General features: G+C 51.5%; 6 protein-coding genes across 6 annotated transcripts; 4 read left to right on the forward strand and 2 right to left on the reverse strand.

Annotated features, from left to right (window-relative positions):
* Positions 1–269: 269 nt before the first annotated feature.
* CkaCkLH20_13106 (uncharacterized protein) lies at positions 270–1273 on the forward strand (the record flags this gene model as incomplete). The annotated part of the gene is made up of 3 exons (XM_038895817.1): positions 270–537; positions 623–778; positions 873–1273. The coding sequence occupies 3 exons, from the start codon at positions 270–272 to the stop codon at positions 1271–1273; spliced, it is 825 nt and encodes a 274-aa protein (XP_038738850.1).
* A 589-nt stretch (positions 1274–1862) lies between these two features.
* CkaCkLH20_13107 (uncharacterized protein) lies at positions 1863–3073 on the forward strand (the record flags this gene model as incomplete). Its single annotated transcript, XM_038895818.1, has 4 exons — positions 1863–2152; positions 2215–2418; positions 2469–2891; positions 2944–3073. 4 exons carry the CDS (start codon positions 1863–1865, stop codon positions 3071–3073), a joined length of 1047 nt encoding a protein of 348 aa, XP_038738851.1.
* A 598-nt stretch (positions 3074–3671) lies between these two features.
* On the forward strand, positions 3672–5171 carry CkaCkLH20_13108 (major facilitator superfamily transporter; the record flags this gene model as incomplete). The annotated part of the gene is made up of 4 exons (XM_038895819.1): positions 3672–3846; positions 3901–3934; positions 3982–4564; positions 4614–5171. The coding sequence occupies 4 exons, from the start codon at positions 3672–3674 to the stop codon at positions 5169–5171; spliced, it is 1350 nt and encodes a 449-aa protein (XP_038738852.1).
* Positions 5172–9338: 4167 nt separating this feature from the next.
* CkaCkLH20_13109 (uncharacterized protein) lies at positions 9339–10709 on the forward strand (the record flags this gene model as incomplete). Its single annotated transcript, XM_038895820.1, has 1 exon — positions 9339–10709. The coding sequence occupies one exon, from the start codon at positions 9339–9341 to the stop codon at positions 10707–10709; it is 1371 nt and encodes a 456-aa protein (XP_038738853.1).
* Positions 10710–11685: 976 nt separating this feature from the next.
* On the reverse strand, positions 11686–12486 carry CkaCkLH20_13110 (uncharacterized protein; the record flags this gene model as incomplete). Its single annotated transcript, XM_038895821.1, has 2 exons — positions 11686–12037; positions 12098–12486. The coding sequence occupies 2 exons, from the start codon at positions 12484–12486 to the stop codon at positions 11686–11688; spliced, it is 741 nt and encodes a 246-aa protein (XP_038738854.1).
* Positions 12487–14980: 2494 nt separating this feature from the next.
* Positions 14981–16308, reverse strand: CkaCkLH20_13111 (Rieske domain-containing protein; the record flags this gene model as incomplete). Its single annotated transcript, XM_038895822.1, has 2 exons — positions 14981–15431; positions 15488–16308. 2 exons carry the CDS (start codon positions 16306–16308, stop codon positions 14981–14983), a joined length of 1272 nt encoding a protein of 423 aa, XP_038738855.1.

The following is a 16308-nucleotide window of genomic DNA, read 5'->3' on the forward strand; positions in this document are numbered from 1 at the left end:
ATGAATGCATTGCAAAACTTTGACAATAACTCACCACAAACATACAAACTCGAGGTGAATGGAAGAAAGGAAATGCGAAAGTCCAATCTTGACTCAGAAGACGATAAGGAGGGCTACTGCAGCGCGAGGGAGCATCGGCATCCTTCGGCCACCTACAACTATCCGGGGGTTATATCGAGAGAGTAAAGTGCTAGAACGCCGACCTGAAAACATCTTTCGATCCCAAGTGACAATCTGCATTGCTTCGCAGCACACTCACACATACAATCATGCCCTACTTGCCTACGAATCTGATGCGTCCGGGAGGAGGGGAGCCTGTCTACCATCGACTTCCCATCGACGAGACGGGCCTTCCACGAAAAGAAGCTCGGCGACCGGACTGGCCGACGCTCGTTTCTGTCAGCGCAGCAGCATTTATTGCCGGTGGGCTTATGGTCGGGGTGGTGCTGCTCCAGGTTAATGGGTCACTACATGTCCAGGAGTGCAACCCAGTTTCGCCAGAGGGAACCTTTGGGGAAGGGTTCCGTACGGATTTTGGTGAGCAAACCACGAGCGATGATCTGGACTAACAAGTTTTTCACTTGGATGACTGGCGACTAACGAGATGTGGTATTGGTGCAAGGCCCCGCCAAGCAACACATCGAGCTGCAGGAAGTCAACTTCACCGGGACGCCGCACGTCACCGACGACGGCTTTTTCTTTATCCCCACCGAGGAATCCAAGTATGTGGGAGAACCAACAGACGAGATGGACGAGGCGTGGGAAAAGCTAATCGGTGGTGAGTGAGACCAATCCTACAATACCACTACAGTCATTTCTCTCCGCTCACTCTTAGCCACTGCAAGATCGCGGCATCCTGCTATCTCATCAAGAGGCATATGATGCTTGGGGTCCCCAACACGAGCAATTCTGGAATCAGGGTTCTGGTGGGTACTATGCGGATTTCGAGATGCTTCACATGCTGCACTGCGTCAACCAGATACGGAAGCTGTTTGCCCCGGAGCGGTATCCGATGGTGCAGTCCAACCGGTTGCTCGTTCACCGCGATCATTGCTTGAACTCGCTCCGGGAGCACATAATGTGCAAGGGAGATCTAACGCCGCTGCCAACCAAGTGGACGCCGGGTATTCAACACAATTATATTGAGGCAAACCGGCCGCACATTTGCCGAAATTTTCAAAAGTTGAGGGCCTTTGCGACAAATCGAAAGAAGGGACCGCTTGCTGTCAGCCCAGATTTTGAGCAGAAGAAGGGATCACTACCGGGACGTTAAATTATCTATAAATATAGAACGAAACCAAATCATTTGGCTCAGACAGTACATGGTGGAGTGCTCCAATAACAATAAAAATAACAATAACAACAACTGCTGCTGTAGGCGATATTGCGGAAGTGCCTGTACGACCCATTTTCGAACGGTCAGCTCATCGCTACCCCGATAGCCCAGTTTGCTGTTGTGGTATGACTTATGAGACCGAGGCTGTCTACAGAGTGGCTTGCTAACAATAAGATTGAAATTGTCGGGCCAGCACTCTTTCCCCGCGTGGGGGATCGACGACGTGCATTGTGCGGCCAACAGTCCAGTCTGAAGCTCCCGAGCCGAACCGAACCGACCACCCGGACCGGCTGACGCTCCCCGAACATAAATCGACGATATCGATGCTTGATTGCGGGGCCGGATTCACAACGATATTGGTGGGATGCATTAAGGATTGAGCCTCAAGCCCGTCGCTCGTGGATACATAATACAACTTCCCTTCCCAACCATCGCTAAGCTAAGAATTCTTGCCTCACTGCCATCATTCCAATACACAGAACACCTTTGCCCTTCTTCCTGAACTATTGTAGACGCCAGACGCAAAATGGCAACTCAAACTCAAACAGTGAGCGACGCCGAGGTGAAGCGGACATTTGCGACTCAATTCGAGACCAAAGATCTTGTCACGTTCGACGCAGGCAAGCAATACGGTGACTGGCGGGACGAGTTCCACAAGAACGGTTGTGTTGTCATCAAGAACGTAATCAGCCCCGAACGCGCTCAGTACTATTGCGACAAGCAGATCGAGTGGCTCAAAAAGTTCGATGTCGGCTTCGATGAGAAGGATTCTTCGACATGGACTGCCGATCATCTTCCTGTCAGCTTCAAGGGAGGGTAAGTGATTTGACTTTTGAAACTTTCGCGGTACGTTATAATGTACTAATCCTATGCATCAGCATGTACTCGGCGTACGGTGCATCTCACGAAAAGATGGCATGGGAAGCTCGTATGGAGCCCAAGATCATCGAAGTCTTTGAAAAGCTCTGGGAGACCGACGAACTCATCACATCATTTGACGGCATGAACATCTCCATGCCCAACCGAAAGGACATTACTTGGAGCCCTTGGCCACATTGCGACCAAAACCCGGAGAGGAAAGGGTAAGCCAAATCAAGTGTATTTCAGAGAAGAACTCACTGACTAGTCGCAGCATGCAAGCCGTCCAAGGCTTGCTGAACTTTGCTCCCAACGGACCCAAAGATGGAGGCCTAATGCTCATGAGAGGCTCGGCTAAGCTCTTCGACGAGTTCTTCGCGCACAAGCGTGAATCCGCGGATCACGAAGACGCCCCGCCCCCCGAGATCAAGTTCATGGACCTCTTCCTCTTTAGCGAGAAAGATGTCAAGTGGTTTGAGAGCAAGGGTTGCGAATTGTTCAAGGTCAACATGGAGCCCGGCGACTTTGTCCTCTGGGACTCACGTACGATGCACTACGCCCGCTTTCCTGAGGGTGACCAGATCAGACATGTGCAGTACATCTGCATGACGCCGCGAAAGTTTGCGACGGATGAAGCTCTTGAAGCGAAGAAGTTCTGCTTTGAGAACTGGTACGGAACAACACACTGGCCTCATTGGTGAGTTACAACAACGAAGTCTCCGGCTGTGCATTTGGCTAATGATCTGCAGCAACATCCGCCCTTCGCAGGACAAGCCAAAGAGGAACGGTGAAGTTTGCCCGAAGTACCGATCGGAACCATTCGAGAAGCCAGAAATCACGGACAAGTTGTTGAAGTTAGCAGGTGTCAAGCCCTACTGAGCGACGTTAGCACTGATGAGAAGAATCGTACAACTTATTTGCTAGAGTAAAAGAGACAAGTACAAGATTTTAAATCCCAATTTGAATCCCACTCTCTCTTGGCAATTCCGCTGAGTTGTTGTTTCTGATTGGTGGATTCACCTGTACCGAAGTTCTGAGCCGAGTGCCGGCCGGAGGTCATCGGCCGGTCAACACCCGCCGCCCGCCGCGCTCGTTAAGACAGTCTCCCCGACACAGGGCGAGAATGACATCCCAAGAGCCCCTATGCACGAAGAGAAATTTCGGTGAGGACTCACTACTCTTATGTAATGGGTTGGGAATAAAGTAGCTGTTACAAATACACGTATCCGGCGAAGAGCGCCCTCCCCGGTATCTAGACCGAAGTCGGAAAACTTGACAAGCTTGGCGCGGGGTATTTTACTACCGAGAATGCCCACATTCTAACCCGGTCAACTGACCGCAGAAAAGTTTAGGGATTTCTCTTCATTGGGGCTTGGAGTTTTGTTATTCTGTGGCTTCTATGAATAGAGTTTTATGTCCATAATTGCACTGATATAAGCTTGGAGCACGCGATTCGACCCTAGTCTTTGCAAACACCATGGAGAAACCCCCTCAAGCCCATGGCCCCGGCAACGAGCCGGGTCAACTCTCTGCTGAAGCCGGAGCCAACATCGCGACTGTCACCTCGCGTCGGAGCTTAAGCCGGAGCGTATCTCGGCCGAGTGCCATCATCGACACGCCTCCCGACGGAGGCTTGCGGGCATGGATGGTTGGTACGTGGCATGCACTCTAGGACATTGTTGCGCGCTAGACTAACAAGACATCAGTCCTTAGCACTCATCTTGTAGTGATGAATACCTGGTGAGTAGGTCGGTCGCACTTGGACCTGAACTTGCTGATGATAGAAGGGGCGTTGCCAACTCGTTTGGCGTTTTCCAGCCGTACTTCACCACTCTTTTTGATCGTCCACAATCCGACGTAGCATGGATTGGCTCTTTTGAAGTCTTTCTCCTGTTCTTCGTTGGCACCTTCACCGGTCGCTGGACTGATATGGGGTTCTTCCGTCCACTGTTTGTGGTTGGCTTCGTTCTTGTGGTTTTGGGGATGATTGCTGCGTCATTCTGCACCACTTACTGGCAATTCTTCCTCGCACAGGGCATTTGTCTTGGTCTTGGCAACGGCTGCCTCTTTTGCCCGACTATGGCTGTGACCTCTACATATTTCGCAAAGCGTCGGTCGCTTGCGTTTGGTGTCACCGCGGCGGGGGCTACAGTTGGCGGCCTGGCATTCCCTAGCATGGTTCGACAACTGCTACCCCAGATCGGTCTTGGCTGGACCATGCGGACGATAGCCCTCATTCAGTTGATTACCTTGGCCATCGCCGGAATTCTCATCAAGACAAGAATACCCCCTCGACAGGCTGCGCCATTGGTTGAATGGTCCGCTTTCAAACAGTCTGACTACAGTTTCTACGCCACGGGTGCCTTCCTGGTGAGAACCTCGGTTAGTCTCTACAAGATTGAAAGCTAACTATGATTAGTGCTTCTGGGGCATCTACTTTGCTTTTCATTACATAGCTGCATTCTCCCGCGACATCATGGGACTGTCTTATATTGATTCATTGGACCTCCTCTTGGTCCTAAACGGCGTTGGCGCTTTTGGCCGAATCATACCAAGTCAAATCGGCGACATGGTGGGGACGATCAATGTGTTTGCACCCATGGCATTTCTCACAAGCTTGATCATGTACTGTTGGATGGGAGTTGGCAGCACTACGGGGTTGTATGTATGGGCGGTATTCTATGGGTTCTCAGTCGGCGCGGTCCAAGCTATGTTCCCGGCGGTGTTGAGCAGCTTGACCACGGATCCGCAGAGACAAGGCACTCGCATGGGCATGGTTTTTACAATTGTCAGCTTCGCAAGCCTAACGGGATCTCCCATTGCCGGCGCAATCATTGACGCGCAAGGAGGCAAGTATGCTGGAGCACAAGGGTTTGCGGGAACTTGCCTTCTTCTAGGCATGGCATGTGTTCTTGCGGCTCGAGTCTGCAAGACGAGAAAGATGGGTGTTGGCGCGTTTGCATGGGTCAAAGTCTGATTGTGTTAACTGTGATGATGTATGGGAGGATCAAGTCTCCATGAATGGGACGTATCGTACTCGTGTACTTAGTAAAAGCAGCGTATTTCTTCCCAAGTCGCAAGATCTAGCATGTATTTCTTCATACTTTTGGTCGAGCCAATATTTTCATGTGTGACCAATCGTAAGACAAGGCCAGCAGTGTAAAGAGAGACAGCACCACTATGGAAAGCAGTATCAAGTTTAGAGACAGTGTTATCTCGATTAACTTTCGACCTAGGTGCGAAGAGAAAGTCCGAATATAATTCTTCTTGAATCTATGACATCTGTGAAAGTATCAAAGCCTGGCTGGAAACAAGTGTTGCAAGAGCATTCTAGGCAGATTCGGGAAACACAAAGCTGAACGTGGTACCTGCAAGCGACGACTCATGCTTCATTGAGACTTAAAGGCCTGTAATAATAGATGTAAAAGTTGAATCATGAATATTTTTTCAATATCAAGCTTTGGTATTTCCACATTGGCCATGCTTTAACACGGCAATGAACATAAGCCAGTCCCCGAAATATCGAGTCAATACCCATGAATCTCAGGCTTATGGTCAGTAACGAATTCTGTTCGTCGCGATCTTGCTCCAGTTACTAAAACAACTCCAGGGATATATAAGGAGCAGCTGGACAACAAACGGCCAAATATTACACATTATTTTCAAAGCCAGAATTATCTGAGCTGTGTTTGAGTCCTAATTCAGTTAAATACATTATTCGTCTCGAGAAAATGAAAGCTTAGAGGCTACAGGGGCAGCCAGCGAGCCTACATCTTCACGTGAATCACATGTTACTTACAGCAAACCTGCGGATTCAATAGCAAACTTGTGAAAAGCAAACCTTTGGAGTCCAGAACGCCCTAGTCCAATGAAATTAAATCGCCGATCTTCCGACGTCCTCGTCATCGCTGAGTAATGATCGAGATTTGGTGGTCCCGAATTCTTCATTCCCCTCCAAATCATCATGTGCTTTTGCTTCTGGGTTGGGGCTAGAGAAAGCCTAAACGAAGGGCAAAGGAACAGGCAATCTTCCATTTTTACCATGAAAGTAGACTTCCCGAAATGCGATACTTTGTGCACCTAGAGAAAAGCTTACCAAATGTCTCTGCATACGGTAGCGAGCCGCAAGGTGTGAAATGTTGGAACAACAACTTGGGTCTTCCACTGGGACTAGCTCCGTCCCCTTCCCGAGAACTTTCTAAACCCCGTGCTTATTCCATGGTAGCAGTCTATCTGTGGTTGTTAGGACTGATAAAGTCTCAAAAACATAGCAAGCCTCGTTGGAACGGGCTCGCGGATGAATTTTCCATGGCATCCAGGAACTTGAGTTATACTTGCCTATTTCTCCGAGGCGTAGACACCCATCGGGAAAGTCAGTGCGTAATCTATCGACCCATGACAGCTGGACAGCGATCCTGGTCCGATAGATGGGATGAAAGAGGCACCGGTTCCTCCGGATCTGCCGCTGAGCCCAAAAGCGCGCAGACACTTGACTTGGTCACAATCGTCTCCGGAGGATATTTCGCTATCGTTCCCGTCCTCGTCTCGTTTTCTTTTCTCACTCAAGGTTTGGACATGCGATGCTGATTGAGCACGTTGGTCATCCTGCGCCCGTCGGCTAGCGCCCTTGATATCAAGTTGACCAAGTCATCTCCTTTAGGCACAAGCAGAGTTTGAGCGAGACCGAGGAAGCTTTGATCAATAATGTGAGAAGGTTCGAAATCTCGATTGACGCTGCAGGGTGGCTGGCGCCATGGGATTTGTCCGGCACTGGGTAAGAGAAGCAAGAGAGTGTTTTCCTCATGACTTCGCAATGATATGCGCCAGTTACTCTACTTATAGATATCAATATCATGAGCCCAATACCACAAGCACTAAGCCAAGATCCTTGGCAAGATGTCAATCTATCTTGGCGAATGCTCATTTCATCTGTTTGATAGAACGTCCGATTAGCAGCTCTAGATCAATAGTTGAGCGCCGAGCAATATAAGGCGATGTTGGCCGGCTTTCGTTTTCGGGAATGCCTTCAATGCGGTCTCGTGCCGCGCGTGCCGCCGGCTCCTCCTTCTACGCTCTTGCCAGCCAAGTCAGGTTAGCCAACATCAACACCCACAGCACGAGTAAGGATCGTGATGGTACACGCGTCGTCCGTTTTCTCGTTCAGTGAGGATTGTCGAGTTAAAGTTTCTTTGCCCCTCAACTCAGGACTAGGGCAGATTCAAAATCTCCGAGGCGCCCGCGATGGGGAATCCGCCCAGCCCTTCGGGTTCTTCCAGAACCTATGACGCCCACCATTCCTCACCATACTCCTTTCTCGCTTCTTCTGACATGCATGTTCCATGACCGATGAATTTGCTTTATCGGGAATTGCCATACTCCAGCCCCCACCCCCTGCCGGCATGTCCCCCGAACGGCCCTTGCTTCTCAGAACCGAAAGCTTCTTGTTGTTGTTCCTGAGGGAGGGGCATCGCGGGGTAGCTGTCCCAAATTCCATCCGAAGAATCAGGCGCTTTCAAAATTGGCAGGTTCATCACGCCCAAACCCCTCATGGTCCTGGAGGACCGACGGTCTGGCCCGACAACTGATTCTGCTTTCCACGGGCCTGGGAAGGTCCAGTGTGCAACTGACGCCGTCTATACTCACTTGCAGGCTGAACTTCTTCGTGCTCGGACTCTCGTCCAAGGTCTCCGCCTTAGATTGAAGATAGATGCTTTTCACGCCGACGTTATTGATCGCTTATAGTTACAATGTTTGCTCCGCATCCGGAGTCACTGATCTTTGGCTTGGTTCTATTAACAAACAGCTCTTGAACGACACCCTTCATTACTCTGGAGCTGCACAACACATGCTAGCCGGAGCAACCACATAGCTGGGTCGGAAGGTGGTCCGCCGCTGCCGTCTCGGTTCCCGAGGCTCTACGGTTGCCCGTGGCTGCCACCCCACGTGTAGGAAGCTTTTGCCATGGCTATATGATCTGCAGAGGTTCCATCATCCCGGATCCCCGCCAGGATGTCAACTCAACAGCATGGGAATGTCATTGACGAACGACGTGAAATATGAAACACTGAAACTTCGGATCACGTAGAAGAGGGGTGAACCGGACGCGGCTATTCGCAGCGGCTGCTCTTTCCTCGAATTTGACTATTTCCGTAGCTCGCTTTTTGCACATTGTGATATTTCCACTAGCCAGAAACTGAATCGAAAAGGTGACCGCTGATCTTGGCGAATTCTTTTTGGGGGGCAGGCGACCTCTCGCGTAGGCTGAGCCTATGACATCCAGCACATACTTCGCAACTCCTCAACGTGACCCCCACCCGAAGAAACAAGGATTGAATGCGGATAGCATGTTCTAAGCTTTTGACTACGCGTGCGTGTTGGTAAGTATGTTTGTATGACTCGCCAACTCCATCTCGCTCTACATTCGCGATAGAGACAGGGAAACGAATCCCGTGTTGTGCGGTGATCTCCTGCCAAGTAAGCTTGTTACCGTTATGCGCATCATGCAGCGGCTTGGAATACACAACGAGCTTGCGTATACCTGAAGCTTGCTTCTAGCTGTTAGCAAATCGGTTCCTGGATGCCCCTTACCCTAGACCGCATCCAGACTGACCTCAACTGAGGTCGCACTTCGCTGAACTGCATCGTCGATCCTACCATGCCGTTCTCGCATTCTCATTATTGCCGTTGCGAAGTCAAAGCATTCACCAGGTCTAGCCGAATTCAAACTCCATGCCGACATTCACAAAGTTGACTCACGATTACGCTAGCTTTCCTAAGCGGATATTCTCTCAACGCCGTAGAGGCCGTGAAACAAGGAAGATGGGGACCTTGGAATCTCCTCCCTCCGCCTGGCACTTGGATGGAAGAGAAAGCTTTTCATTCCGGTTCCTTGGTTGTCGTCTTTCTCTTCAGGGAAATCTGAAACGAACCATCGGTAGGCCCCGTTTGTTGAGAAGTCAGGCTGACAAGTATAAAGCCTAAGTAAATTCCACACATTTCTCCCAATCTTACTTGTTTCGTCAAGCCCTTCGACTGGTACTTGGCTAGTTCACCACTGAGGCTCGAGACGTACAGCTCCAGTCATCTTCGATTGTCTTTTCACTCTCACACTTCCATTCGTCTTCAAGCGAATAAGTTCCTCGTCATGCTCTTCTCTAAAACCTTACTCTACGTCGCCTTCACGGCCACGGTGGCTGCAGTCGCGTTGCCCCCCGGTTTCTTCCATCCTCCTGTTCACGCCTTCAAGGATGAAGCCAACGTTGAAGCCGTTGACGCGGAACCCGTCATTATTGAGGCTCGGAATGAGGCTTACATCGACACCATCGTCGAAGACTCCGAGACGGAGCCCAACATCAAGGCCCGGTCTGAGGCTGCCACCGAAGCCATGGACACGGAGACGGAGCCCCATATCGAGGCCAGGGAAGAAGCAGCCATCGACAATGTCATCACTGAACCAGTCATCGAGACCCGGAATGAGATCACCGTTGACGCCGTTGACGTGGAACCCGAAATCCACGCCAGGAGCGAGCAAACCCTGGACGTCGTCGACGCTGAGCCTATCATCCAGGCCCGGAGTGAGATTCCAGTTGAGGTTGTTGACGCCGAGCCACACATCGAGGCCAGGTCTGAAGCCATTGTGGACAACGTTGAGTCGGAGCCTGTCGTTGAGGCCAGCGAGGAGCCTCGCATCCAAGCAAGAAGCGAGGCCAACGTTGACTGGGTTGACCCCAACAACCACGACATCATCGCGCCCATTACGCCGGCTGATGATTGGAAGTACCGCGACAACCTCAACAAGCTCAAGAACAATGACTGCGGCATAGACTGCCAGAAGTCCCTAGCCTCATATCGTTCGAGGTCTGCCAAGGAGCGCCGCGGAAACTATGATCACTACAACAACAATAAGTACGACTACTCAACTGTCGGAAGGTCGTCGAGAGCTTCGAGGGGCGAACACAACACGCCCGCCGACGACTGGAAGTACCGAGACAACCTGGTCAAACAAGACAACCACAACTGCGGCACCCACTGTGTCGATTCGCTGAACTCATACCGGTCCGTGGCATCCAAGGACTCGAGACTCTCTCGGGAGCGCCAGCAGAACGAGTACTACAACAGCCATCACACCGGCAACTATGACCACCCTAGGACGTACGACCGCCACGTCACTGGCAACAACCCCGGTAGTTATGACCACCACAGCACCACTTACTATCCAAAAGACCACCATGCCGCACCAATCACCACTTACAAGGACCATTCGTATGACCATCCCGTCACGTATGATCGCCATTACAATGGCAAGCCGTCATCGAGAGCTTCTCGGGGTGAACATAATACTCGCCAGGATGACATCAACCACGGGATCAACCACTACAAATTGGATCACCACGACTGCGGGTCACACTGCATTGATTCGATTAAATCATACCACTCTGTGGCATCTGCGGACTCCAAACGATCGAGGGCATCCAGGGAGTCTCGGGAAAAGTACGGTAACTATCATGGGCACTGATGAGTGAGCTGGGTTGGGCGGGGGAATCTGTTGCAGAATGACACTGGGGACGGAAAACTTCACTTCTTCACATTTCACTTCTTGGGGGAGGCTTGGAAAAGCTTGAGAACGTACGGCTTGTAGTAAGAGTTGCCGCTAAGGGTCTGTGACCTTACGTGTATCTAATGGATCAATGAATCTTCGATAGCCAATGGACTTTGCGATGATCGGCGAACAAGAGACTTGGCCGAAGACGTGACGCAGGCAGTATTTGGGAATCTTCTCATCTCACGTCGTATGTTCATGACCAATTGAGACACACCGCTGAAGCAACGGCCCTGTCCCTCAAACTTCACGTATATCAACGGCAATCACAGCTGGTAGGCTCTTCAATTGACGCCGTCTGCGCCCAGGCGTTGAACTTCTTATCGCTATCGATCTGCATTCACGGCGGAAGTCCGCTAACCGCGTCCGAACATCTCGTATTCTCGCAATACGGGTCAGCGAATCCTGCGGGACGGGCCGCGGTAATCCCAAGCTAAAAAGGAATAGACTTTTCAAGATTGGCATGGGTGAATACGGTTTGGCTCATATCGTGATCCTGTTGAGGTCACCGTGAAACAGGATGTATGCATCGCGCTCGTTGTTGTCGTCGCACATGTGAAACCTCACAGGTGAGATAGTTCATAAACGGATTGTTTCATTTGGATAAGCCAAATAGACTCGCATATTTCCTTCTGGGACTGGGAGGCTCGTATGTGAAAGTGTGAGTTGATCCTCGGGTCCCCGTCCTCGCTCGTACACTCATGATCCCTCCCGACCGCTCCTAGCAAAAGGCGCATACTGGTGCAGATAGTGGACCGGCGAACCACATTGAAAAGTCCGCTCAACGGTGGATAATTGAAGAAAATCGTAAAGTATATGTTTAAGAGTGTGCTCGGGTAGAAAATTAAGATTAGGTCGTAACTCTTCGCTTCTCGCTCATCAAGCCTAGCATTTACCATGCCATCAAGCTTGCAAGCAGAACTCCAATAACAATCGCGGCCTTTGAATTGCCTCCCAGTCTCGGTGCAGCGTTGTCGTCCGAGTTTTGCGTTCCACCGCTGGATTCCTGCGCGGATGAGGCCGAAGTTGTCGGCGTGTAGTCTGCCGCAATGCCCTCGATGGGGTGAGCGTAAGCCTGGGCGGGTGTCGTAGTCGCGACCCACGCGATCGTTGTCGAGAGCTCGACGGGGTTGTAAACGGTGACGGTGGCGGTCTGGCTGAGATCGAAGTTGGAGTAGCAGGTACCGCCATAGGCAGGACGGTCGCGGTCGGCGGTCTTGGTGGGAGCTGCAAAGGTGAAGCCACTATCATCTACGTATCAGCATTGGGAACTATAAATGGCTTCGGGAAATGAGAGGCCATACTCGGCGCAACACGCAATGTAGCCGCTGGACCAGGTGCTGCTGATGGTGTTCCAGCCACTTGGGCATACCAACGGGCTCATGACGGGGGCCATGGAGCTGGACTTGGACATGACGGAAGAGTATCCGTTCACCCATTCGGTAGGATAGCATGATGTGATGGTCGAGTTGGGAAGCGGCACGGGTTCGTTGATCCAGATCTTCTCCAGGGCGCCGACCAACATGGTCAAGTGGTTCTCGGTGCAATGAGCGGGAGGCGTGAAGGTCGTCGTCAGGGCCACGGTCGTCGCGACCTGCTTGTCGCGGAGCTCGAGACCGGCGGCGGTTGGGATGGGCGTGATGGTCATTGGCGACGCGCCAACGGTCGGGGTCGCGAGGACGGCGGCAGCCATTGTGAGGGCTTGTTTGGTGGTATTAGGCTTTACGATGATGGTTCGAACGAGCGGAAGATGTCGAATGACACAATGATTTTCAACCTGATCGTCGTAGGCTTAAACTTAAAAGAGTGGAAGGGCAGTTGATCCAAAAGAATGACTTGCAGAAATGCAGAATAGACCAAGGCGGCGAGAAACAAGAGTTCCAAGAGACGGGAGACATGGATGGCATGGCAAACACTCAGGAGGTTTTAATCGAAAATCTTGCTTGGACGCTCCAGGCCCTCTATCCGCTTTGGCTACGACTCCGTTTCATTTAGATCGCCATATAAGTGGTTCGGATGCTCCGCTGGATGTCCCGGAATGCAGCCCGCGAACTTGGAATTCGTTGAATATTCCCGTCGGATGTTGCATGGCAGGCTGCGGGGGTGGTTCCACCTCACAGCCATCATGTCTCTCTGGCCATTCACGAATCACGACTCTTTTCTTAGCAACCGCTTGGTGGTGTTTGTCCATCCAAGTTTGGCACAACACGAAGGGAGTTGCTTTTTCCAAGACAAACTGTTCGTGATTCTTTGAAGCACTCGGTAAGAAGGCCTCCTTTAAGCGAGATGTCGAATCTAACGGCCTCGAAGCTACGGATTCTCTTGGTTGTTACGCAACACCACGTGGAGACTTTCAGGGATACCAGCAGTTGACCATTGGTCCTTGGAAGCACCCCTGACCGTCGCAACGGCATTTCATCAATGTTGCAGTAGCGTCAAAAAGGGGCGCTGGGGTGTTTTTGTGGGAGCCGGTGAGCACAGCCAGCCCGACAGCGAGCCCGCCGAGTCGTGTGCTCGAAAAAAAGCGCGTCAATCATTTCAGTTGGAAAAGATAAAGTTGCTTTTCCTCCGCCGTCGTTTCGTGGCACCTTCAGACGAACCCTTTCTGCACGGCCTCTCGGATGCCCTTGTGCCATATGGCAGCCATCTTCTTATACCCTTCATCTGCAGGATGCGTTCCGTCTGACAGCTCGTGCAATCGAGGCCCGTCCAAGCCGTGCATATCCACCATGACTATCCTTCGACTCTCGGTGATTCTCCGTTGGGCCAGCTTTTGAAACTGTTCATTTGCCACGAGAACTCGCTGTTCGGTTCGTTTGTCGGAGTTTACAAGAAGGGTTGAAAGGATGATCGTTGCTTCCGGAGTGGCCGTCCATAAATAGTCCAGCATGAGGCCCATTCGATCTCCGATTCGGTCGACTTCGAAGTCTTGAAGGCAGTCGTTTGATCCGGCATTAACGGTGTAGACATTTGGCAGGTGATACGGCACGGATTTCCTTGCTCTCTGGTCGATCTGGTCGATCCGGAACCCCCGCCATCCCTCATTGTCATTGTCCGACATTGACCCCACCTTCCGGGACCCGACCATGTCGACATCGATTCCGTCAGCCGAAAGCATTTCCCGTAGCCGGCTCCGATAGCCATTTCCATCTGTTGATCCTTGGCCAAAGGTCACTGAGCCACCGAGTGGCATCAGCCGCATTGAGACTCTAGCTTGGGGCGTCGTCCGTATGGTCTCTATGCCCGCTGTCAGCTGAACATCTGAAGTATCCTAGGTGTGATGAAGCTCTTACCTGTGTCTGCACTGAGAATGGTCCGTGGAGAAGCAGCAGTTCGGCAGCTCCTTGTGTGATACTGGAAATATTGTGCAGCGCCGGGAAGCTTGCTCGTCACGGTCAGGATTGGCTTCGACAGCATGCTTCCCAATCGCGGCCAGAGACAACGGTCGCAAGAAAAGTTCATTCTTGAACTTTACAGAATCAGCAAACATAGACTCACGTGCCTAAGTCATTGGGTCCCAGCTGTTGTTGAAGCGTAAGAGTCATGCCACCAGACATTCAATGAGTTTTGAATTGAACTTCTTCTCCGATCATATCTTTCGGTAAATTGACTTTTCCCCGACACTTGAGCTCACGGGCCTCAAGACGGCACATACAAGAGGATTGCCGCGGTAAAACGACTCGTCGCCGAAGCCATTGCCTACAGACAAAACGCGCAGTGAGCTTATCATGTTTTCGGCGCAATCGCAGTTTTGGTGCGCGTGCAAGCAGAAACCCTGTCCCCACATCGTGAGATAAGGAGAAAGCATTGCATGCAAGCTGCGGCTTCGGAATCGCAGTTGTCAACACAATATCTACGAGCGCATGCTGTTTCGCACCTCTTGAACTTCATGTCTGAGACTGTTGATGATGGGTGAAATGGTTTTTGACAAGGCAAACACGCTTTGCTGGTGTCTTTAACTAGATGGCAGGAATCGCCCGCCCTCACAGTAACTAACGTGTCAACGAAATCAGGAGAAATTGGCAAATAGTCACTTGCAGCATCGAAGATGAATCATGTAATTGATCCAAGAAAAGGGAGTTCATCAATTTCCAAAACAATACCGCCTAATCATAACATGCAATGCTATCCTGTGTCTCATAAAATGCCCAACATCTAAACACTCCAACAGGCCTCCGCTCATCCCATTAGAAAGCGATCGCCTCATCCAAGCACAGCGGTTTCTTCTCGTCCATCTTGTTCTTGTTCCTGCAGCAGTCCACTGCGGAGCAGAAGTTCTCGTCTTCTTGGCTTACCGCGGCGGTCTTGGGAACCTGTTGCTGGGCGGGCCAGATCTGGGCACCGATTTGCTGCTCCTTCTTGAAGTGCGCCGTGACGTTCTCACGAACCCGCTGCTGGAAGAAGAGGGGGCCCTTCTCCATCTCTGGGTGCATCTCGCCGTTGACGAAGACGCCGGCGTTGATGTTCTTCTGGGCGTTGGCGCAGAGGTACTTGTCCTCGGACATGATGCGCTTGTACATGTCGCTGATGACGGTGAAATCCTCGTCGCTGGAGTTCTCGTTGCGGAAGATCTCGTATCTCATCACTGATGTGGTAGGCCCTGTGGGGACGAAGCGCTGAATGAAGAAGAAGTGAGGACTACAGGTAAGTTAGCATCTGCAAGTGGCATGACGATGGAGATGATGGATACTTACGAGACGTTCATGGATGCATTGGGCCAGAAGTAGGTCGCAGCCACACGGAAACCCTTCTCGATTTGCTCTGCCGTAGGCTGGCCAAAGTGTTGGATGTACGCGTCCTTGGTGTCGACGTAGTACGAGTTGAGATCGGCAATGGAGGGGATATCGGGGTGAGCAACCTTGCAGTGGTAGCACTCATTGTAGTTATCGGCGAGGATCTTCCAGTTGTACTCTCCCTCCATCTCCCAGCTGTGGTCGAACTGATAATCCTCGAAGTTGTAGTGCTGGAATCTCTCCTGCTCGTCAACACCAAGGAAGTCCTCATTCCATGGAACCTCAGGCTGTTCGTTCGCATCCATGTTGATCCAGACGAAGCCATTGCGGTCAATGTGGACATGGATAGGGAAGAGACCGTTCTTGGACTTATCGAAGCCATCAAGGTCCTGGTAGCCGGGTGCCTTGGCGAGATTGCCGCTGAGGCCGTAGGACCAGCCGTGGTACTTGCAGGAGAACATGAAGCTGTTACCGCCATCCTCGGTCACTACCGGGAAGGCGCGGTGTCTGCAGATGTTGTGGAAGGCGTTGATCTTGCCCTTGCGGTCTTGGACGATGATAAAGGAGTAGCCGGCGACGTTGTACTTGATCCAGTCGCCCGGGTTAGGCACCCTGGCCTTGTGGGTGGTCAGGAGCCATTTCCTGGAGAAGATGGCGCGACGTTCGAGCTCATACATCTCCTGGGATGTGTACCATGATGCAGGCAGGGCTCTGACGGCGTTCTTCTGGTCCTGGGCGGGAGCGGCCCCGCCAAACCCGATGTAGTTCTTGAGGAATGACAT

The sequence above is a fragment of the Colletotrichum karsti genome (assembly GCF_011947395.1).
Source record: "Colletotrichum karsti strain CkLH20 chromosome Unknown Scaffold73, whole genome shotgun sequence".
NCBI lineage: Eukaryota > Fungi > Ascomycota > Sordariomycetes > Glomerellales > Glomerellaceae > Colletotrichum > Colletotrichum karsti.